Source organism: Theropithecus gelada, chromosome 16, assembly GCF_003255815.1.
Source record: "Theropithecus gelada isolate Dixy chromosome 16, Tgel_1.0, whole genome shotgun sequence".
Classification (NCBI taxonomy): Eukaryota; Metazoa; Chordata; class Mammalia; order Primates; family Cercopithecidae; genus Theropithecus; species Theropithecus gelada.
The window spans coordinates 33563608-33587077 of NC_037684.1; the positions used below are offsets into that span (position 1 = coordinate 33563608).

At 54.4% G+C, this 23470-nt stretch overlaps 2 protein-coding genes and 1 long non-coding RNA gene across 5 annotated transcripts in view; 1 reads left to right on the forward strand and 2 right to left on the reverse strand.

Moving 5' to 3' along the window:
- Window positions 1–6837: 6837 nt before the first annotated feature.
- SPATA32 (spermatogenesis associated 32) lies at window positions 6838–15348 on the reverse strand. Of its 2 annotated transcripts, XM_025363208.1 has the most exons (7): window positions 15246–15334; window positions 13809–14245; window positions 13114–13318; window positions 9599–9653; window positions 8807–8846; window positions 7559–8505; window positions 6838–6958 (listed from the first exon to the last, which is right to left on the reverse strand). In XM_025363208.1, exons 4-7 carry the CDS (start codon window positions 9601–9603, stop codon window positions 6871–6873), a joined length of 1080 nt encoding a protein of 359 aa, XP_025218993.1. In that variant the 5' UTR covers window positions 9604–9653; window positions 13114–13318; window positions 13809–14245; window positions 15246–15334; the 3' UTR covers window positions 6838–6870. The 2 variants fall into 2 exon arrangements, with proteins under 2 accessions (XP_025218993.1, XP_025218992.1); XM_025363207.1 differs by lacking the exons at window positions 13114–13318; window positions 13809–14245 and having other exon boundaries at window positions 15246–15348.
- Window positions 14629–21730, forward strand: LOC112609986. Of its 2 annotated transcripts, XR_003116262.1 has the most exons (4): window positions 14629–15589; window positions 19368–19632; window positions 20225–20443; window positions 21114–21368. It is a non-coding gene; the product is annotated as an uncharacterized LOC112609986 (long non-coding RNA). The 2 variants fall into 2 exon arrangements; XR_003116261.1 differs by lacking the exon at window positions 19368–19632 and having other exon boundaries at window positions 14629–15585; window positions 21114–21730.
- Window positions 16282–23470, reverse strand: part of MAP3K14 (mitogen-activated protein kinase kinase kinase 14) — a 53887-nt gene continuing 46698 nt past the window's right edge. Inside the window, exons 12-16 of the mRNA XM_025363206.1 lie at window positions 20515–20868; window positions 20204–20310; window positions 19651–19795; window positions 18288–18388; window positions 16282–17942 (exon numbers count right to left, since the gene is read on the reverse strand). Coding sequence (XP_025218991.1) covers window positions 17778–17942; window positions 18288–18388; window positions 19651–19795; window positions 20204–20310; window positions 20515–20868 — 872 coding nt within the window. The 3' untranslated portion in view covers window positions 16282–17777. The remainder of the gene's footprint in view (window positions 17943–18287; window positions 18389–19650; window positions 19796–20203; window positions 20311–20514; window positions 20869–23470) is intronic.

Genomic DNA, 23470 nt, shown 5'->3' on the forward strand with positions numbered 1-23470 from the left:
CTCTCGTGGCTGGCCCGGGATCCCTGCGGGAGGCCGGAGGGGGCCAGCGCAAGGGCGAGTGGGCAGCTGGGGTCAGACCCGCCCGGCCAGCCCCGCAGCAGTTCTCCTTCCGGCTGCCCCGCCCCATTTGCGCCAGTCCTGCCGCCTACCTGGGCATCTGGTCCCTTTTCCTTTCGCCTTACCCAGTGCGTAGTGACGCCATGAGTGACCTCGCGTTACAGCTCCGTGTGTGCCGCCTCCGTCTCCCCCTGCCGGGGCCCCATTTCTTCCGGGCCTGCCCACGCTCCTCCCCTGCCTCTCCCCTCCGCCAGCCAGTATTGCCCCATCTGTCTGTCCCGCCTCCGCGCACCTGTCCCGCCCCTCACTGCGTATCCCTCCCCCGCCCGCCGGCTCTCACCTAGGCCGAGCCACGCCCCGGGTTGGGCGGGAACTTGGGGCGGTCGGGCTAGTAGGGCTGGCTCAGGCGGAAGCCGGGGCCCGCGGCAGGGCTTCGTGTCCCGCGTTCCGGGAGCGCCGACTCCTCCAGGTTAGGAATCTGAGAGTAGGGGTTGCGCGCACCTAGGGTGGGTGCCGGGAGGAGGTAGAGGAGGAGACGGTTCTCAGAGCGGGTCCTGGGGGTAGGAGGCGAGGGCGGGGGTTGTGAGCGGCTGGGAGAGGTCCCTCCCGCGGGTACCCGCGCACCCCGCCCCGTCGGGGACTCACCTACTTCGTGCAGTCTGTGCAGCGAGCGCGCCAGCTCCGAGTTGGAGAGGCCGCTGATGCGCGCCGCGTGGCAGAAGGTGAGGCCCGCGTGGAGCGCCCCCCAACCCCCGCAGCCTGGGCTGAGCCCCAGAGCCCACTGCTTCTTGAAGTAGTAGCTTGGAGAAGAGAGGCGGGGAGGCCGCCTCAGACACCCCCAGCCCCAGCCCTCTCTGTCTCACAGGTGCGGAAGCCAAAGCAGGGCCGGGAGCCACTGCTTTGTCCTGGGGCGACTTGAGGCCCAGGAAACAGACCCAGAATTCAAGGCTCCCGTCTCTAGGGCAGGAACATCAGGGGTCCCGTGGAGCTGATATGGTTGTGCCCACCTCATCACCTCCTGTGCCAACTTGGAGGGCACAAAGCCCCGGCCCAGCAGCTTGAATAGTATTTCCAAGAACAGGGTCTGCAGTCCCTGGGGGTCACAGACCTGGCTGTTCGTCACCCGGCTTGGGACAAAAAAGGTGAAGGAGCGTGAGGAGGGGGCTCCCCCTAGGCCAGGCCCACCCCTCCTCCACCAGCCTTGCCCCTCACCTATGCACTGAGCCAAGCGGTGGTTGTCATTGAAGACACCCAGGAAGTCACTGAAGCTTACGATTCCAACACCTGGGGAGAGAGGGGAGGGGGCGCTGTGGGTGCCTGCCCCTGCAGAAGGCCTGCCTTACAGATGCCTGCTGGCAGTTCCAGGTGTTAGAGAATCTAGTCCTGCCTCTAGCCAAGGGCAGACCCTAGTTTGAATGGGGGAGAAATGACCCGTGCCTTGGGGGTTCCCAAATCAGGATTAGGATTAACACAGTAGCAACGTTTACAGATAGGTGTGTTGGTCAGGGCAGGCTTCCTGAAAGAGGGAACTTTAAAATAGGACCAGGCTAGGATTTTGTGGGAAGCGGAGGTATTCTTTAGAAGGATGCCTGGAGGTGGGAGGGGACAAGAGGACAGGGATGGGGCACCCACCATCCAAGTCCACCTGCAGCAGAGCCTCGAATGTCTCCTGTGGACTCAGTTGGATACCCACATTGCCTAGGGCGCCTTTCATGCTGTGCATGTCCACGGTACCCGTTGGGCTGGAGCTGAAGAGTTTGAAGATATCCTGGAAGGCTGAGGGTAGAGGGGGACAGGTGGCAAGATAAACCACCCACACAGGAACCCTGAGAGCTGCCCACTCTAACTCAGGTGGAACTGATGACTTGGCTCATTCTAACTCCCTCCTGGGTGTTTTAAATTTTTATTTATTTATTTATTTTTGAGACAGAGTCTCACTCTTTGCCCAGGCTGGAGTGCAGTGGTGAGATCTCGGCTCACTGCAACCTCAACCTCCCAAGGCTCAAACGACCCTCTCACCTCAGCCTCCTGAGTAGGTGGCATCACAGGTACGTGCCACCACACCTCGCTAATTGTTTAATTTGTTGTAGAGATGGGGTTTCACCGTGTTGCTCAGGCTGGTCTGGAAGTCCTGGGCTCAAGTAACCCTTCCGCCTTGGCCTCCCAAACTGTTGGGATTACAGACATCAACCTCCACACCTGGCCTGTAACTTTTAATATAAAGAGTAGCAGTGGCTGTTGTGTATTGGTACATGTTATGTGCCCATCCAGTCCTTATGTCCAAAACTCGTATTTGAAAAACATTCAAAATTCATGTCCAAGGTCACATCTAGCAGTCTGGCTCTGAAGCTACAGTGCCTTGGAGCCCTGCTGGTGCCTGGCATGTTGTAGGCACTGAACATTGTTGATGATGAATAAAGTGATTCTGCTTTGAGGGGCCCTTGCCAATATCAGGACATGTTGTTTGGGGGAGCATGGGGCTGTGGTTTCTTTTGCCTTTACCCTTATGGTCTTAGGCCCCATGAGGCAGGGGAACTCAGATTTTTCCCCTCATTTTTTCTCCTCCTTTACCTTCTCCCTTCTTTTCCATCCTGTTCATCATCTATCTATCCATCCATCTAAATACCTGCATTCACCTATATACCAATCCATTGAGTTTTCTGTTCCTTTCCTCCCTCCTTCACACACACAGGCGCGCACACACACACACACACACACACACTCTGTGAGCTCTAGGGTTGTAGAGATGAGCAAATCAGACAAGCATGGAGGGATGGTTGCAAACACTGCTTCTTGCAGTGACTCCAGCTTCAGGGCAGGCAATCCCTTGTAGTTCTTCCCTGAGCACCCCCTAATTTTCTTCCTTACTCCCAGTCCTGGGGCCCTCACCTGCCAGCTGCTGGGGTGTCTCACCTGTCAAGCTGCCCCAGGAGATAGAAAGAGGTTGGAAAGGTCTTTGCACCTGTTGCATAGAAATGCCAGGGCCAGCCAGGCCTTACCCCAAACCCGGCCCCCAAGGCCTGGCCCCTGGTCCCTGCCTTCACCTCTCAGACCCAGCATCTGGACCTGACTCTGCTGGATGGGCAGCCACAAGGCCCTGGATTTCTGTTGCCCTCCTCATGGTGTGTTCAGCCTTTGTGGCCATGGCTAGTGCTAGCTCCGTCTGGGTCAGCCGGGCAGTGTGCAGCTGCAGCCTCCCTTTCTGCATCCTGCCTGCCTGCTCCTCTGCTGGATCTCATATGAGCAGCCTTTGAGGCTGCTGTGGAGGCCTTAGAGGCAGGAAGGAGAGAGGCAGAGGGGTCCAGCCCACTCAGGTACTCAGACTCCTGAGTAGGTACTCAGACCTGGGACCAGGACTGTGGGTATACGGTTCCACCTCCTCCCAGGATCCTCCACATGAAACTGTACCACAGCCCTCTATGCAGGGGATTCTGGGGAAAGGGCTAGGGCAGTGATTCCCCCCACCCTGGGTGAGGGAAAAGGACCCTCCTCCAGACCTGGTCACCTGTTTGTTCTCAGTGATGACTCGATCTCTTGGTCTTCTGCCCTCTGCAAATTACTCCTAAAACTCAACAGTGAGGCCAGGCATGGTGCTCAGGACTGTAATCCCGGCACTTTGGATGGCCGAGGAGGGAGGATTGCTTGAGCCTAGAAGTTCAAGGCTGCAGTGAGCCGTGATGGCACCATTGTACTCCAGCCTGGGTGATGGAGAGAGAACTTGTCTCAAAAACCAAAAAAACAAAACCCCTCAACAGTAAGAAAATGAACAGCCCGATTTAAAAAAAAAAAAAGGGCAAAAGCCAAGCGTGGTGGCTTACATCTTGAATCCCAGCACTTTGGGAAGCTGAGGTGGGAGGATCACTTGAGGCCAGGAGGTTGAGATCAGCCTGGGCAACACAGCAAGATCCCATCTCTACAAAAAATAAAAAGCTTAGCCAGGCATGGTGGTGCACACCTTTAATCCCAGCTTTTTGGGAACCTGAGATGGGAGGATCACTTGAGCCCAGGAGTTCAAGGCTGCAATTAGCCATGATCGAGCTACTGCACTCTGCCTGGGTGACAGAATGAGGCCTTGTCAAAAAAAAAAAAAAAAAAAATCTAAACAGGCACCTCGCCAAAGAATACATACAAATGAAAGTAAGCATATGAAAAAATGTTCAACATCATATGTTATCAGCAAATTGCAAATTAAAACAATGAGATACTATTATGCACCTATTCAGATACCAAAATCCAAAACACTACCACCACCAAATGCTGGTGAGGATGTGGAACAATAGGAACTGATTAATTGCTGGTGGGAATGCAAAATGGTGCAGCCAATCTGGAAGACAAGTTTGGCAGTTTCTTACAAAATGAAACACACCCTTATCACATGATCCAGCAATTGTGCTCCTTGGTATTTATCCAAATGTTTTGAAAACTCATATCCACACAAAAACCTGCACATGGATGTTTATGGCAGCTGTATTCATAATTGCCAAAACCTGGCAACAACCCAGATGTCCTTCAGTAGGTGAATGGATAAACAGTCATACACCCAGACAATGGAATAGTATTCACCACTAAAAATAAATGAGCTATCAAGCCAGGAAAAGACATGGAGGAACCTTAAACGTGTATTACCAGGTGAAAGAAGCCAACCCAAACAAACTGCATACCGTTTGATTCCAAATCATTCTGGAAAAGGCAAAACTGTGGCAATAGTAAAAGGACCAGTTGTTGACAGGAGTTGAAGGGGCCAGGTAGAGCACAGAACTTTTAGGGCAATGAAACGACTCTGTATCACACTACAATCAAAACCCATAGAACGGGCCAGGCGCGGTGGCTCACATCTGTAATCCCAGCACTTTGGGAGGCTGAGGTGGGTGGATCACCTAGAGTCAGGAGTTCAAGACCAGCCTGGCCAACATGGTGAAACCCTGTCTCTACAAAAATACAAAAATTAGATGGGCATGGTGGCGGGTGCCTGTAGTCCCAGCTACTTGGGAGGCTGAGGCAGGAGAATCGCTTAAACCCAGGAGGTGAACAGAGGTTGCAGTGAGCTGAGATCACACCATTGCACTCCAGCCTGGGTGACAGGGCACGACTCCGTCTCAAAAACAACAAACCCCCATAGAATGTAGAACACCAGTAGTGAACCCCAGTGTGAACTGTGGACTTTTGGTGATGATGATGAGTCACTGTAGGTTTATCAATTGTAACAAATGTACCACTGCAGGATGTCCAGAACCAGGGAGGTTGTATGTGGGTGGGGACAGGGGTACATGGGAACTCTCTGTACTTTCCACTCAGTTTTGCTGCAAACCTAAAACTGCTCTAAAAAATAAAGTCTATTAATTTAAAAAAACCTATGGAAAGATTAGTCCTGAGAGCCCAGTGATTCTGGCTCAGTCCCCCACCGCCCCCAAGACACCCACCTCTGCAGCTACTCCTTGTCCTTCCTTCCAGTCTCCCGCCCGCTTCTCCTCCTGGCCCTGACCCATTCTGAACTGCTCACCCCTTCCTAATCACACCCTCCAGGCCCTAGGCATCTCTCTCCTTGGACCCTCCGAAAGCTGGGCAGGCTCTTGAAGATCCACAAGGCTGGGCTTTCACTTAGCAGGGAACCTGAGGCCGGGCCATGGCGCAGCCTCCCATTCTCCTTCCCCTAGGCTTCCCTGTCGACATCCCTGTCCATCCATGCACTCCGAATCCCCTTCCTTCCTTTGCTGCCATCTCTACTCTGCCAGAAGTCAGTCTATACTGCTTGCCCTCTCGGCCTCCAAGGCCAAACCCTGGGTGGGAGGCGTGTGCATTTGTGTGCATTTTTTTTTTCTTCTTTGAGATGGAGTCTCGCTCTGTTGCGCAGGCTGGAGTGCAGTGGTGCAATCTCAGCTCACTGCAACCTCTGCCTCCAGGACTCGAGAGATCCTCCTGCCTCAGCCTCCCCAGTAGCTGGGACTATAGGCGCATTTCACCACGCCCAGCTAATTTTTGTATTTTTAGTAGAGATGGAGTTTCACCGTGTTAGCCAGACTGGTCTCGCACTCCTGACCTCAAGTGATCTGCTGGCTTCTGCCTCCCAAAGTACTGGAATTACAGGCATGAGACACCACACCCGGCCTTGTGTGCATATTTGGTACATGTGACTGTCAGGCACATGTGTACATGGGCATGGGTGTCGTATGCTGCTTCCTCTGTGTGTGGGTGCTATATGTGTGATGTGCTGGGCAGCTGGTGATGTCTGTGTGCACACGTCTGGGTGATGTATGGCTCTCTCCTGCATTTGAAGGTACTTCTAGCTCCGGCCTGTTACCCGTGGAGGACCAGTCCTTCGGCCTCATTTTCCTCCCCTTCAAACTCCTGGATACCATCCCTTCCCCATGCCAGGCCTTCCCCATGAAGACTGCAGGAAGATCCCCCTCAGACCCACTTTCTCACCTGCCCAGTCCATGCCCAGGAGGCCATCTCCTCAGATGATCCCAACACTTCCCTGGCCTCAGGCCAAGAGGAAGCCTCATTTCACAGTCTAAGAAATGGAAGCCTCAGAGGACACCGAGGCCTCCCCAAGACCAGCCACAAGTCTTTCTGCCGGCCTAGAGGGCTGGCCAGGAGGGAGTGAAGGGAACTGACCCTGGGGAGTGGACAGGTGAGAGATGGGTGGCCAGGACAAGGGTGGCATTGCCCTCTGGGGGCAGGTGGAGCTGGGGCAGCTAAAAAATGGGGTGGCAGACCAGGACACAGCAGCCAGGTGAGCTCCCTGGCCCGGGGGCATTTGCACAAAAGTCTGAGCCGACGGCCAGCACTGGAGGCTTTATTGGTTCTGTCTAGTCATTTCTCTGGGGTTGTGGGGGCTGACAGCTTAAAATGGATTTTCACCAATAATGGATTCTGTTTCTCTTTTCCTGGCGGCACTGAGCTGCAACACAAAAGAGAGAGTGTCACTTGGGCCCCAGAGGGTGGTTGAAGGAGAGGGTTGAGCCCAGAGGCCCCTCTGAAGAGGTCACTGGGGGTAAGGGGTCTTCTGCTGCTGCCTGTGTCTGGGCAGCTAAGGTTACGTTCTGTGTCCATTCACCACCAGAAAGCAAGGTGTACTGGAGTGCCCTGCATCCTCATTCTCCCCTCAAGAAAAGTGTCCTGGACTCCAGGGTTGGGGCCAACCTGTTCTCAACAGGGCAGACCCCAGCCTGAGCATTTCCGACCTCGGTGAGGCCCAACCCCCAGGGTGGGAAGCCACCTAATGCCAGCGTGGTCCTTCCCAGTTTGAACCCAGGCCCCTGTGCCCACCCTCCTTGGTCCCCAGGCTTCCTCCAGCCCTTGCCTTGGCTCTGCACCTCAGTCCACTGGAACCTTGTTCCAACAGCCTTTATGAGGTCACTGAGGTGGAGGCGTCACAGCCCACCGCATCCTGCTCCCAGGTCCTCATTCCAGTGTTCCCCACCCCTAGCCGGCTGTGTGAGGACCCCCCTATGTTCTAGCACAGCCCCTCTATGGGAGCTGTGGGGCTGGCCTCACTCACTCTTCCTTGCCTCCCTGCAGCACAGGGGACGTGGCTGGTGGCTGGAGAAGCTGCATTTGCCCTTCGATGGTGGCCCTCTTGATCCCTGGCTTGCTGAAGTCAAAGTAAGATTGAGTGAAGTTCTTGTCTTCCTGACTCCAAGATTTCAGTGGTGCCCTGGCTTCATGTGGTTTCTCTGGTAGGGCCTCTGCGTGCTTTTCTGGCTTTTGCTCCTCCGCAGTGATCAGGAGGGGCTCTGTGGAAGGCTCCAGAGCCTCCTGAGGTGGAGCTTTCATCTTGTGTTCCAAACTGGGCATGTCCGTCCTGCTGGAGGAGGCCATGGCCAGGGAAGATGCAAAGGTGATTAGCTCTGCCAGGCCAATGGGTGGCGGGAGATCTGAGGACAGAAGGGGGCTTGGCTCCTGGAAGCTTGTGGCTGGAGGAGCTGAGCGGGCATCGGGGCCCTGGAGCTGCTCCTTGGAGCACAGGGTGTCAGTGGGGATGGCCTCCCGGAGCCGGGAACTGATGGGCTGGCCTGCGCTGCCATTGTTGAGCTGCATGTTGATGGCCCGCTGCAGGCTGTGCTCTGAGGCCTGGATGAGCTTGTTTGCCCAGAAGAGGTGCTTGGAGGTCTGTGCACTGATGGAGTGACGGCAGGCGGACACGTGGTTCTCCTCCGTGAAACTCCCGTAGTTTGAATTCAGACTCCGTGATCTGAAGGTCTGCGGCGTGGGCGGCGCCATGTTGGAGTGGACGGACTCTATCTGGCACACCAGCTGCAGGGGCTCTTCGAGGTCAGACTCCTCGTTCCAGTTGGCTTTTGTGTCCAGCTCAGTTTCAAGCTTGAGGGCTGGGTACAGCTCTGACTCCAGTAAAGCCGGCACCTGTCCGATCTCCAGTTCTGGGTCTGGGTCTGGAGCCAGGTCCACTCTGAGCTGGGGCTTCTGCTCTAGCATGTCTGCCTCCAGCTGAAATGTTTCAACTCAAAGCTGAGGAGGCAGGAGCGGGAGGTCCTGCCCCTGAGGCCCTCCCTGGCACCGAGTCCCTGCCCCACCCCTGCCCCGGGTCCTGCTCTCTTCCCCCCGCCCCCCAACCCCATGCCTGCCTCCTCTCAGAGACCTGCCTGGTGAGGGGGTGTGTGTGTGAGTGTACCCACACTGGCCTGGTACTAGGGTTCCAGGATTGTCAAGGGTAGGGGCTGATGGAGACTTAGGGAAGAGCCCTGCCACTTGCCTACCACCTCCCCGTAAGAGGACACCCCCTTTTTACCTCCTGTTCCTCTTGTATCTGGTGTTGACTTAAGTCATCTCTAAGACAGAAGGAGACAGAGTGGGTGATGGGGATCTGTGGGGTGGGTGGTGGCTTCAGCGGGAAGGGGGTTTCTGGGGCCCTCAAAGCCCTCTGCCTTGTAACCGAGGCTGGCAAGATGCACCTCCCCCCAACCACCCCGCCACCAGCTGATCCCCTCCCCTGGCTGTCCCACTCCACTGCCACCAGGAAGCCTGGAGTTGTATTCTGAAACTTGAGGGGGTTTAGGAAACTCCTTGCCAACTCATGCCCCCCCCACCCCGCAAAAGAGGAATCCAGCTGGTTGGAGGTAAGGCCCAGGAATCTCATTTTTATCAAGCATTGCAGGTGAGCTGGGACAACTCACTTCGCAAATTAGTGCCCAGAACACTAGTCCCCAGCAGGGGAGCCCCAGAGCAATGTCCTCCCACCCACCTGCCCACTCTTTCTTCAAGTGCCTGCCCATCCCCGCCTTGAGCAGCTCTGTCCTCAGCAAGCCAGGCAGCTCTGAGGGGTCAGGTCCTATTCTGTCCCTGGGTGTGCCTCACCACCCCTCAGTCTTCCTCTGCCAGGGGCTGAGGGCATAAACAGAAGTGGGAGGGTAGATACCCCACGCCCTCCCCAGTCTTTTGGCCTGGACACTGGCGCCGGGGAGGTTTTGAAAATGGCAGAAGGGAGGGAGATCCTAGATTGGGGGATTGGTGGTGTCAGGGGCGAGGCTGGAGGTCCCGGAGGGCTCGGGGGAGGCCTGTGATGATCGGGGATGGTTCTCACCGCATCTCTGCAACCTCCACTGACCCTTTGCTGCAGCATGGAAATCCATGGGTACCTGGCAGGGGAAAGGAGGTGAGGGCAGGGAGCTGCAGGGTAGAGGACAGTCCCGGAGGGATTCCAGAGCCAGCCACCTCCTCCTGCCCTTCTTTTTCTCTGTTCCCAGCTGCATTCCCTCACCCACCTGCCCCGCCCTCCTTGTTCCCTAGCCAGTAGCCATTCCTATCCTCCAGTCCTGCTCCCTCCACTCTCTGTGCCTTGCCTCCTCGGAGGCTCCCTGTTCCATCTCCTTCCCCCAAAACTGTGACTGCTAACAGTACCCCGACCATGATGGGGCGCTTCCATAGCCTGGGCACTTTACCTGCTTTATCTCATGGATTCAACACAAAAAATTAGGACAGGTCCATTTGCCCAAGGCCCCCCAGCTGATCATAGCTGAAGTGGTGACTTGAATGCGGTTTTGACTCAGGAAACTCTTAACTCCCTGGCCCCCGGCTACTCCCAGGAGCCTGTAACTGTATGGAGTCCCCATCATGCCCCACGCGAACCTTCCCCATCTCCCCATTCCTGCTCTTCTGCTGGCTTCCTTTACTCTCTCTGGATCATCCATCACTGACTCCAGGCCAAGTCCTCCACCCGGGGTGTGTGATCTGAGGTGGTGCTAGCACCTAGCCGACGATTTAGGAGCTCAGATCCCCCTCTGCAGGGGAGACTGACTCCTTGGGAACGTCCCCAACCCCACACCCTTCCCTGGAAGCTTGTATCTTTTACTGCAGAATGTTTCTTCACCCTGTGGGGGTGGGAAGCACCAGGCTGCCCTGTTCTCTGCTACCCAGGACCATGCGTAGGGGTTGATGGTGGGGCCATCATGACGACCCTGCCATCATGCAAGGTGGGTCCCCATCAGCCTGGGGTGTGGCAGGAAGTGACAGCCCTGGCTCTGACTGGGAAGAATCGCTCCCAGGAAGCGACTGAAAGGAAGAGAATGTACTGCAGTCTATTCCTAGAGATGTAGCGGCTGGAGGGAGGGGTCCTTGCATGGCTGGTCCTGGGATTGGGACCATCTGCTTTAGCCTGGTCTTGGGGGATGTATCCCCCAACCCTCCACCTCCTTGATCACTACGCTTCCCTGGCTTCCTCATGTGTCTCTCTTCTCCCTCTCCAACTCCCCCTGCCCCAGGTCCTGCTGTTCGCCAGGCTTCTGACCTCAGGGCCTTTGCTCCCTTTACGAAATTTCCCTGGGCAGTTTAATCAACACCCACAGCCTCAACCCCTCCATAAATGGCAGCTGGGTATGGACAGGAGAAGAAATTACTGTTGTGTGAGCCTCTTAATAGCACTGGGGCTGGGAGAAAAAGTCAGATGTTGACTCAGCTTGAGATCTCTGTGCCTGACTTGAGAATGTTCTATTAGGGATTCAAATAATATTCTGCAGTATATGAAATAATTGAAACATTTTTTTTTTTTTTTTTTTTGAGACGGGAGTCTCGCTCTGACCCCCAGGCTGGAGTGCAGTGGCGCGATCTCGGCTCACTGCAAGCTCCGCCTCCTGGGTTCACGCCATTCTCCCGCCTCAGCCTCCAGAGTAGCTGGGGCTGCAGGTGCCCGCCACAACGCCAGGCTAATTTTTTTTGTATTTTTAGTAGAGATGGGGTTTCACCGTGTTAGCCAGGATGGTCTCGATCTCCTGACCTTGTGATCCGCCTGCCTCAGCCTCCCAAAGTGCTGGGATTACAGGCGTGAGCCACCGCGCCCGGCCCTTTTTTTTTTTTGAGACGGAGTCTCGCTCTGTTGCCCAGGCTGGAGTGCAGTGGCCAGATCTCAGCTCACTGCAAGCTCCGCCTCCTGGGTTTACGCCATTCTCCTGCCTCAGCCTCCCGAGTAGCTCGGACTACAGGCGCCCGCCACCTCACCCGGCTAGTTTTTTTGTATTTTTTAGTAGAGATGAGATTTCACCGTGTTAGCCAAGATGGTCTCGATCTCCTGACCTCGTGATCTGCCTGTCTCGGCCTCCCAAAGTGCTGGGATTACAGGCTTGAGCCACCGCGCCTGGCCCCGGCTCACTCTTTGTATTTTTAGTAGAGATGGGGTTTCACCATTTTGGCCAGGTGGTCTCAAACTCCTGGCCTCAAATGATCTGCCTGCCTCGGCCTCCTAAAGTGCTGGGATTACAGGCATGAGCCACTGTGCCTGGCCGAAAGAATTTCTATTTCCAGTGGTTTGTTGCTAGCACACAGAAATAGATCCATCTTTTGTATCCTGCAACCATACTAAAATCTCATGTGTTCTCATAGCTTTTTTTTTCCTTTTAGATTCTATCGGATTTTCTACATAGACAATAATGTGTGTGAGTCAGGACACTTTTACTTCTTCCTTTCCAATCTTGTTCCTCTTATTTCCTTTTCTTGCCTAATTGCACTGGGGACAATCTCCATACAATGTTGAGTAGGAGTGTGTGTGTACGTCCTCCCTTCGTTCTGAGCTTAGGGGAAAGTGTTTAGCCTTTCACCATTAAGGATGATGCTAGCTGTAGGTTTCTTCATGATGCCTTTTATTAGCTTGGGCATCTTCATGAAGTTTCCTCTCCTAGTTTGCTTAGTTTTAATTAGGAATGGATGCTGGATTTTGCCTAATGCTTTTTCTGCATTTATTGAGAATTTTGCCTAATGCTTTTTCTGCATTTATTGAGAATTTTGCCTAATGCTTTTTCTGCATTTATTGAGATGATCATATGGTTTTTCTTTATTATATATGTGTACATAACATACATTATAATACATTAACATATGAGTAATGTTATATTATTTGGGTGATAATTCTTTTATATTTTTATATTCTGCTTATGGTAAAATACATTGTTTTTTTTTTTTTTTTTGAGACGGAGTCTCGCTCTGTCCCCCAGGCTGGAGTGCAGTGGCTGGATCTCAGCTCACTGCAAGCTCCGCCTCCCGGGTTTACGCCATTCTCCTGCCTCAGCCTTCCGAGTAGCTGGGACTACAGGCGCCCGCCACCTCACCCGGCTAGTTTTTGTATTTTTTTAGTAGACACGGGGTTTCACCAGGTTAGCCAGGATGGTCTCGATCTCCTGACCTCGTGATCCGCCCGTCTCGGCCTCCCAAAGTGCTGGGATTACAGGCTTGAGCCACCGCGCCGGGCCACATCGATTTTTTTTGAGACAGGGTCTCACTCTGTTACCCAGGCTGGAGTTCAGTGGCACAGTTATGGCAATCTCAACCTCCCTGTCTCAAGTGATCCTCCCACCTCACCTCTGGAGTAGCTGGGACTACAGGTGTTCACCAACATATCCAGCTAATTTTTGTATTTTTTGTAGAGATAGGTCTTGTTATATTGCCCAGGCTGGTCTTGAACTCCTGGGCTCAAGCTATCCACCTGCGTTGGCTTCCCAAAGTGCTAGATTATTGGTGTGAGCCACCGTGCCCAGCTATAAATTGATTTTTTTAAATGTTAAATCAGCATTGCATTACTGGGATAAACCTCATTTGGTCATGACGTATTACCCTTTTAATATGTTGTTGAATCTGATTGGCTTTTTTCCAGCATTTTCACATGCATATCCATGAGGGATATTGGTGTATAATTTTCTTTTCTTTATAATGTCTTTGTTAGGTTTTGATAGGGAGGATGGCTTGAGCCCGGGAGGCGGAGGTTGCAGTGAGACGAGATGGTGCTATTGCAGTCCAGCCTGGGCGACAGAGCAAGACTCTGTCTCAAAAACAACAACAACAACAACAACAACAAAAAAAAAAAACCAAAAAAAAGAGATGAGGACTCACTATGTTGCCCAGGCTAGTCTCAAACTCCTGAGCTCAAGCAATCTTCCCACCTTAGCCTCCCAAAGTGTTGGGATTACAGGCGTGAGCCCCCGTGCCTGGCCTAATTTCTTACCTCAAATTCACACCCTGTATGTCCAGACTCTTAAGTGTGGCCACCACGGCTCTGCCTGTCTGACTCCTGTCTCCCTTTATAGTCTGTCATCTCTCCATATCCCACACTCCTCGCCCCATTCATCCTTCATCCTTTCACCCAAATGAGAAACCTGGGTCATTTGTGACTCCTCCTCACTCCGAAGCTCCTGCCCTCCTACCCCTGATGCTCTCCTTATCTCCCAGTACCAGAGCCAACACAAACCCACGTCTTCCTACCTTTTGGCACTTGGTGCTAAGTGCTTTGCACATTCAATCTTCATACCTACCCTATGCCCAGTTGGCCACAACTCTCCTCTCACAGATGAGGAAACGTGTATGAGGTCATGCAGCTATTAAGAGCAGCACACGACCCAAAGGCAGGTCTGGCTGACTCCAGACTCTGGGATGCTACTCACTGCACTGTCTTAAATCTCTTTAGTCCTCCAGTGGGACCACTGCAACCATGTCCCCCTCCAACCTGGATTTTCAATGACCCCAGAGCGAGCCTGCTACATTTCACTTGCCTCTGGTCACCCCCAAACTCCATGTGGCCTCTTGATCTGATGTCTACCTTCATTTTTCATCTCTTGGCATCCATCTTCCTGTTCCTCACCCTAAGCCAAAGCTACCCCCAGAGTACGGCAGGCTCTTCTGCACCCAATGCCTTTGCAAATGCTATTTCTCATACCTGGAAAGTCTTCTTCTGGCAAAGTCCTACTCATGCCTGAAAGCCCAATTCAAATAATCAGTGTAATCCTCTCCATGACAGACCTGGCTGTCCAATCTACGTTTTTCCTTACAGGTGTGAGCCACTGCACCCGACCTCTGGTTAATTTTTTTTTTTGACAGGGTCTTGCTCTGTGGCCCAGGCTGGAGTGGCGCCATCATAGCTCACTGCAACTCCTGGGCTCCAGTGAGCCTCCCAAGTAGCTGGGACTACAGGCTCATGCCACCACACCTGTCTAATTTTAAACATTTCCTGTAGAGGACAAAGTCTCGCTATGTTGCCTAGGCTGGTCTTGAACTCCTGGCCTTATGTGATCCTCTCACCTCTGCCTCCCAAAGTGTTGGGATTACAGGCGTTGAGCCATCATGCCCACCTAATTTTTGATCATTTTTAATGTTGGCCCATGCCCTTCTGGGAGAGAGGATCCCCAAAAGAAAGCCACCATTTCAGTGGGGGATCTGACGCTCCTATGGGAAGGGGAGACCCGGGGCACTAGGGGCAAACATCTTTGCTCATTGGTTCAGAGAAGAGTACAAGACACCAAGGAGGCGCTCAATGAAAATCTGCTCAAGACTGCCGCTCCTCCCTGCAAAGCCTCAAGCATCAAGCAGGGACAACTGGATGTGATTTTTTGGATCTGCAGTTCAGGATAATTCATGAGTCGTTTCCTGTGCACAAGGCCATTGCTCCTTCTGTGGTCTCAGAACCCCTTCAAGAACCACTGACGCTGCAGTCCCTACCACAAGGCGCGCATGCGTGTCCGTGCGCGCACGCGGATGTGCACCACGGAGGGGCTGAGGCTGGGAGCCATAGTCAGGGGCACCGGGTGGGCTTTGGCGGGGGATCGACCTGCCTTTCAGGTGCCGGGGGTTTGGGAGCAGGGGAACGGGCCCCGGGCCGATTCCTAACCGCCCCCTCCGCGCCCCGCCCCCACTCACTGTCGCTTTCCCCGCCCGCCCGCCTGAACACCCGCCCCCGGGCGCCCGCCCGCTCCCACCTGTCACCCCCATGCAGACCGGGGCTCTGTCCTGGAGGCGGGGAGCGGGCTGATAGATGCTGCCTCTCAGCCTCCAGTGTGCTCTTTGGTTGGGAGACTGGGGGGCGCTGGAAATATTGGAGGCGCTGGTGCCTGTGATGTCGCCGCCTCTGTGACGTCCCTGCCGCGACCCCGCAGGCAGGGAGCCGCATTTAGGTTCCGGGCGGGCGGGCAGGCGGGGGACGGCCCGAGTGAGGTGTCCTCCGAAGGCTGCGGGCCCGAAGCCAGAACCCCTCTCCCAAGACCTCGGGAGTAGGGCTCGCGCTTCCGCTGCGGGCCCAGAGCAAGAGGCAGGCGGCAGGTAAGTTTGACTCTACTGGACCGGACTTGCACCCGCTCTGCACGCCAGGGGCTCAGGGCTGCCGCCCCTTTCGTGGTCCCAGGGCCCTTCCAAGAACGGGCTAAACCAACCCAAGCTGCGCGCACACACACTTGTGCACACAGGAAGTGTGGAGCCAGATTCGATAAGGCATCACGTGTGCCCCAGCTCCATGACCAAGGAACTCAGCCACAAGGGCATCCCTGGCCCCATGCAGGGCTCAGGAGGCAGCGGAAAGGGTTGAGTCCAGGCCTCAAGGCCAGGAGGGGAAGGTGGAGGGCCTGTGGTGTGCATCCAGCATCCCTAGCTGGTCAGGGCCCAGAACCCATCCCTATTTCCCTTCTGGTGGTAGAGGGCTGCCTGACTTGGGCAGTGGCACAAAGCATGCAGGCTTTGTCGTCCGCCTCCTCCACCCTTCAGCCTGGCAGTGTTTGGCAAGGGACTTCCCTGATGCCACTGGGCAAGGCATCTTGCCTAACTGGTCTGAATGAATAGCCCAGAGGTGGGACTAGAAGCACCCACTGGGAGGAGTGGTGGGAAAGCAGCCCCACTCAAAGGCTGAAACAGTCCTTGTCCAAAACAAGGGGGACTTGAAAAGATCTCACCAAGAAGGCAGAGAGGCAGTTGTTAGTGTCGTGAGGTTCAGCAAGCCGGCAGGCAAGAGAGAGGACACCAATGGCCTGGAAACATTTGTCATCACTCCAAACTTTATTGCTTACAAAGAGTTCTCTACAACCCACACTGCAGTACCAACGCTGCAGTTCTTTATGTGCTGGGGGCCGGGGCTGTCTCCCCGGGAGCAGTCTGGCTCGCTGTGGACAGCTGGACAAAGGCTGTCTTGGCAAGACGTGGGGATGAGCTTCTCCCAAGGAGTCTCGGCGTCCCCCGCCCCAGGAGGTTGAGGCTAGCTGACACCCCCCTGACAATTCACAGCTGACTTAATGCTACATGAGTCCTGAGTAGCTCCCCTGGGAGAAGAGGCTAAGCTGGGGCAATGGGGAAGTGGTTGCTATTAGAGAAATCTGGAGGAGGTTTGAGGAGTCACATGCATGTAGACAGCTCAAGACTGTCCCTTCACCCCATCTCCTGGACTGCAATGCTCTTACAGAGTCACTGACCTGCCCTGCCAGAGGGCAGCCATGAAAGTGCTTTGAGGTCATCAGAGTGCAAAGTGCCGTCAGCAGTACCCTCCGGCCCGGGGCAGGGCAGGGTGAGTGTTCGTGTGAGCTGTGCTCTGGGGGGCCCGCACGCTGGACGCTGACAGTGGGGCTGGGGTGCCGGAGCGTCTCCGTCTGCTGCTTTCCTTAGTATTGATCATGTCCATCTACAGACCGTTCCTGTCAGGCACATCCTGCATCACCCTTCACCTTTACAGATGAGGGAAGAGCGCCAGTGAGTCTGGGGCAGTGCTGGGCCTGAAGGGGCTCAGGGTCTGCTGCGCTGGGGAAGAGTGATAGCCAGCAGCAAAGGGGCACGTGTCTGGGGACTGAGAACCACTTCACTTACACACCTTCTTTGGTCGTTGGCTGAACCAGAAGTCAACTCAGGACCTGTGTTACAACAATCTGAAAAGCGTGGTGTATTCTACCAGGGAGCCTTCAGGGATCAGGCATTCCTTTCCCCTACACCCGAAAGGGATGAGCTGGCCAGGTGAGGCCGGGCAAGGGGGTCAGAGGCCTCCCGTTAACCTACGGGTGGGCAACCCTGCTGACCTGGTTCTGCACTGAGCCTGAGTGTGGGCCCTTACACACTCGACACCCTCACACCAGCCTGGAGGGTGAGGGGCCGAGGGGCTCGCCCATCCCTTCTGACCCAGGCTGGAAGCTGCTCTCCCCTGTCTGCCAGCAAATGGTCACTGATCCAAGCGGGCCAGGCCAACTCGACTGGAGCAGGGCAGAGAAGATCCTGTTTGTTTCCCGAGGGAACTCCTGCCGTCCTCCTCTGTCTCCTCATGTGGCAGAGTGTTTTCTCAGCAGGGTGGGGCAGGACTCAGGTGGGAAATCCTGGGAGGCGTTCTGCTTGCCCCCACCTTGCTGCTGCCAGGCCCTGGTCCCACTGCTGAGCCGGGGGCTGGCAGATCCCTGGGAGCGGCTGAGCCTGTGTTTCAGGGCAGCGTTGTGCGCCGAGCAGGAAGGCTGCTTCCGGCAGCGTGGAGCCGGCAGTGGAGGGTGGGGTTAGGGCCTGTTCTCCAGCTGGCCATGCTTGACCCTCCAGCTCCAGGCGAAGCTGCCATCAGGGGCCAGTGTGCACTGCAGGTCGATGCCCGAGTCTGGCACCTCCATGTCATAGCGAACAGGCTGCCCATCTTTGGTCACCAAGCTGAAGGCTGCGGCTGGGATCTAAGGGTGGAGCAAACCAGTGGGCTGAGATCATGGCATGGGGCTCAGAAGCCACATAGAAAGGTAAAGACATCTCCCTCCAGCCAGACTGGCAGCCCTAAGGGCACTGTCTGTTTGTCATTCCACAGGACTCAGAGAATCCCACCCAGCCCAAGTGTGGGTCTGGAGGACCTCTCCGTCCCCACTGCCAGTCTTACTTTGAGGCCCTGGGGGACGTCGAAGGCCAATTCCACGTATTCCCTAGAGTGCCATTCTACTTCTTTGAAAGCCTTCCTCCTGGAGGGTGGGGCCAGGTGCACTGGCTTCTGGGACTCTGCTGGTCAAGAGTGTACCTGCCCCCCTTACCTGGCTGCTGATGCCAGTGGCGATGTCTCCCACTTTGACCCGGTGGAACTCCCGGATGTGCAGGTGTTCACCATTGAGAGACTGTATTTGGACTTTCACACCTAGAAGGCGGGCAAGGTGACAGTCAGGAGAGCGGCTGCTGGCTCTCCAAGGACCAGGGTCCTGGCAGGGGCTGAGGGAATGTTTTTGTTAAAAGTCACTCTGCCCTTAATGTAGAGGGGAGCAGGCCTGGTGTGATGCAGCAGCAGAGATAAAATTTGGGCTGGTCTAAGCGCAGCTGCATTTCTGTTTGTTTTTGAGACAGAGTCTCACGATGTCACCCTGGCTGTAGTGCAATGGAGCAATCTCAGCTCACTGCAACCTCTATCTCCCGGGTTCAAGTGATTCTCCTGCCTCAGCCTCTCAAGTAGCTGGGATTACAGGCATGTGCCACTACACCTAGCTAATTTTTATATTTTTAGTAAAGATGGGGTTACACCATGTTGGTCAGGCTGGTCTCAAATTCCTGACCTCATGTAATCCACCTGCCTTGGCCTCCCTAAGTGCTGGGATTACAGGTGTGAGCCACCACACCCAGTCACAAAGTTGCATTTTATAAGAAAAATAAAAAATTCAGGCTGGAACAGCCCTCGTGTTATATACACCTGCTAGTTCTTCCTGGCTGCCAGTACCTGGGATCTGGCCTGTGCGTTGCTAAGAGCTAGGGTTGGCTCCTATGGGGAAGTAGTATTTCAACTTGGATGCAAAGCAGAAAGGAACTGAACACAAAGATCCTTAAATTAGATTATGGGCAATTTAGATTGTTCCCCGAGTTGAAGTGGCCTCTGGCCTGCTGCCATGAGTCACACTTGCCCTGGAGAGCAGGGCACTCCGATCTGATGATGCCCTTGTTCTAGCAAAGCCACATCATAACCTATGCAATCAAGCTTGAAAACGAAGGAATTTTATGTTGTCTTTCTCATTTGACCTCAGATCTCAGAGGGGGCTCCTTTTGCTGAGTTTCTGATTAAAATGCTCATGGGTCCTGTTCCTTTCCCTTTAGAAGAGATTAATTGCTCAGTTTCCTGACTCCAGATCAAGAGAGACTGCTCTCCTCCCCAAGCTAGGGGAACCTTCTGGGACTCCATCAGCCGCCAATGAGGGGATAATGGTCCCTCACTGCCCAATCAGGAGAGGCTCGTGGGTGATGGGGACCTTTGCTCGAAACCCAACTTACTGGCCAGGAACCTCAAGTTCTGGGACCAGGTGCCTTCCTCCCTCCCACTGTGCCAGGGGAGGGGAGACACAATCCCTCAATGGCTGTCTAGCTCCAGGCAGATCAGCTGCCATGGGGGCTGCTGAGCAGGTGGGAATTGGACTGTACCATTGAAATAGCTTGGGGTGTCGGTGGGCCGCCCCCGGGCCAGCACCATGTTCCAGCTGGAGCTTCGAGCCTCGGCCTGGCTGCTCCAGGAGTGTACGCCTGAGCTCAGGGTGTCCCGCGAGCTTTGAGAGGCCTTTGATGGGTTCTGAAACAACAGGATTGGGTACGGACTCAGGGCCCTGGGCTCCAGGATCCATCTCTGGCTTGGGTCTCATTTGAGGCAAAGGGCCACTGCTCATGCCCTCAGCTGGAGGAGGGTAAGGGTTGCCTCCACGGGGGACCAAGGCCTGCCTCCCCATTATCTCTGGTGGCAAAACACATTCCCTAATCCCAGAAGGGTAGATTCCCATGGTTTCTCTCACTCTGAACCATGACCACCTCCCCCGACCTAGTGAGGACCCCTACCAGAAGGAAGGGGTGACCCCCATCACCCTCCCTTTACCCACTACTTGCAGAGTCCATTCACTAGCTGGACGCAAAGCCATTTGCTCTGAGCCAGGACCGGGAGAACGACACCCCTGGAGCCATGGCTGCGGGGCCACAACTGACTCACCTTCTCGCTGTCATCCGACAGGGAGAGGCTGTCGATGCTGAGGCACGAGAGAATTTGCTCCTGCTCCTCCAGAGAAAATGGCTGGGACAGGCTGTTCAGGAATAATTCTGCAGGGAAAAGTGGAAGGAAATGGCTGTGAAAGACTGGGAAGAGGCTGGCTGTGTTTTCAGGGGTTCTTCCTGCACAGTCTGTAGAAGCTGAGCTGCTGGGGAAGGGGCTGGAAGAAAGCCCACACCGCAGGTAAGGAGAAGCGCCGGCCTCCCTCCGCGGCCAGTGCTCGGGGCCCCAGCTGCAGCCATGGTTGCCCGTACCTATTTCCAGCTGCTGCAGTTCCTGCTCCGGGAAGGTTGCTTTCCGCTCTGGTGAGCTGGGGTTTCTGGCAGGGGCTGGCTCCAGGGAAGACAGAGGTAAGGGTTCCCACATCCCAGACTCCTCCTTGCTCAAAGTCAAGGGAGGAGACTTGTTTGGCTCTGGGGGCTCTGGTGGGAGAGGAGGCTGGAGCTTAGGGGCTCTGCCTGTTGTCTCCTCAACTGGCCGAGGCTCTGGGGCCCTTGGCGAAAGCTCCCTCGGCTGGGCATGGAGGGTCTGGTGATAATTGGCTTGATTTGGTGGTGGATGTCTTGGTTCTTTATATTCTCCCCTCCAAGGGCTCTTCAGACCTCCCACTAGAAAACAGAGAGGACAATGGTGAGGGGAAGCGTGCTGTGCAAAGGCTATCCAGGCAGGAGAGGCCTCTCCTGAGTGCAGAAGGGCTAGAGGCGAACAGAGGGGAGGACCTTCCCCAGGCCACCATGGGAGGTGACTTCAGAGGGCAGCGTGGTGGTCTCCACAGGAGACTTCCTCAGTAAGATGGTCCCAATATAACAGGGATAGGACTGGATTTCTGTCTTTAATTCCGTTTTCATTCTAGGTGTCAGTAGCAAATTGAAAAACTACAGAATCAGTTCCAGAGGACTTTGTTAACAAGAAAGAGAAGATTGAAAAAAGCCCTGGGGCTACACCAACTCAAGAGCTCCTAGGCAAAGTGGCATCCTGGACCCACCATCTCTCCTACCCTGTCCTCAGTCAGTACTTCCCCAGGCACCGTTGGTTCTGGTGCGGGGCGAGTTCAACCCTGGGACCACCCTCATCCTTATAACTACCAGCTGTCTTTGGTGAGGTGCAAGATCTCTCTGGTTTTATTTCATTTTCATTCCTATAATCACGGCCTTTTTGTGCCCATCCCTCAGGTGACGTTCTATTGTGTTTGATGTATCATTTTTGATTGGGTTGTGTTCTTGCAAAATGTGTGTTGTTTTATTTATCGATTTTTATTTTTGTATTTTTTGTTTTTTAAAGAGACGAGGTCTCACCATGTTGCCCAGGCTGGACTCCAACTCCTGGGCTCAAGCGATCCTTCCACCTCAGCCTCCTGAGTGGCTGGGACTACAGATGTGCGCCACCATACCTGGCTATTGATCAGTTTTTAGTTTACCAAACATTACCATCTGGGTTCCATTCTGTGTCGGGTTCTCTTTTCACTCGGCACCATGCCTTTAGGATCCGTCCATGCTGCTCTGTGAACACCGAGTTGCTTTGACTGCGTGGTGCTCCATGCAGCATCCTTTTTTGTGTCTCTGTCCTCCCAATGAGGGACCCCACTGTACCCTACTCCCCTCCCACAAAGGAAGCTGTAGCGCGCATCCTCAGGCGTGTTCCCATATGGATCTGTTGGCATTCCTTTGTCAGTGCACCCAGGGGTAGCGGTCCTGGGTCTCAGTCTGCAGACATCTGCCTGAGTGCAGCCAGGCGCTCTCCAGAGTGGGCAGCCTTGTCCACATGCCCATCAGCAGCACCCGAGGGGTCCCAACAGCCCCACATCCCACCAACTTTCTGCTTTTTTCCAGTCAAATGGCTCTCGAGTGTTACCTGGCTTCATTTATTTATTTTTTGAGTCAGCGTCTCTGCTGCCCAGGCTGGAGTGCAGTGGTACAATCGTGGCTCACTGCAGCCTCGACCTCCCAGGCTCAAACAATCCTCCCACCTCCTGAGTAGCTGGGACTACAGGCACATGCCACCATGTCTGGTTAATTTTTAAATTTTTTTTGCAGAGAAAGGGTCTTGCTATGTTGCTCAGGCTGATCTTGAACTCCTGGCCTCAAGTGATCCTCCTGCCCCAGCCTCCCAAAGTGCTGGGATTACAGGTGTGTGCCACTGCTCCCGGCCTCTCTTTATTTTGTATTCTTGGATTCCTAGCGAGTTTCAGCCCCCTTTACACATCATAACCCTTGTGATATTAGTAAACATATATTTCATCTTTAACCCCATTTCTGGCACATAACTCCTAAAAGCCTTACTCTCCAAAGTGATCTCTTTCTATGTACTAATGGATTGACTGAAGGCTGGCAGCCCCTAGGTAGCTTCAGGATGGAGGCTGGTCATCCGAGAGACACAGGCAGGATTAGAGGGCTGGGACTTTCATCCTACCATCCCACATACTGGGAGGGAAGGGGGCTAAAGGTTAAGCTGTTCGCCAATGGCCAATGGTTTCATCAGTCATGACTTTGTAATGAAGCCTCCACAAAAACCCAAGAAGACAGGGTTCAGAGAGCTTCTGGTAGCTGGGCACGTGGAGGTTCCTGGAGGGTGCCAAGCCCTAGAAGCTCCGCGCTCCCTCCCACATGCCTTGCCCTATGCATCTCATTTGTATCCTTTGTAATATCCTTTCTAATAAACTGGTAAATGTTTATTAAAAAGGTAAATGTAATATCCTTTCTAATAAACTGGTTTCTCTGAGTTCTGTGAGCCACTCCAGCAAATTAATCGATCCCAAGGAGGGGGTCGTGGGGTCCCTGATTTATAGCCAGTTGGTCAGAAGCACAGGTAAACACGTGGGCCTGAGACTGGCATGGGTAGGGGGCACAGTCTTGGGGATCAAGCCCTCCTGTTGCGGGCTCTGACGCTGCCTCCAGGTAGATAGTGTTAGAACAGAACTGAATTAGAGGACACCCAGCTCGTGTCTGCTGCGAACTGATTGCTGGCTTGGTGGGGTGGAAATCCCCACACATGTGGTCACAGGAGTCTTCGGGTTGATTGTAGTTGAGTGGGAGAATGGAAAAAGCACTTCGAGTTTGTGTGTGAATTTTCTCTTTCCCATCTCCTGAGCGCTGCCTCTGCGTCAAGGCGTGGTACTGCCACAATCTCCCAACAACCCCGAGGCTGCTGCACCCCCTACTCCAGAGGGGGAAACTAAGGCTCTGAGGGGTACCTTGCTCTGGACCTGTGGCC

Coding starts and splice junctions, on each gene's coding strand:
- SPATA32 (XM_025363207.1), bottom strand. Junction 8,506..8,806: donor AGATACAAGAGGAACAGGAG/GTAAAAAGGGGG, acceptor GAAACATTTCAG/CTGGAGGCAGACATGCTAGA. Junction 6,959..7,558: donor CTGCAGGGAGGCAAGGAAGA/GTGAGTGAGGCC, acceptor TTTGTGTTGCAG/CTCAGTGCCGCCAGGAAAAG.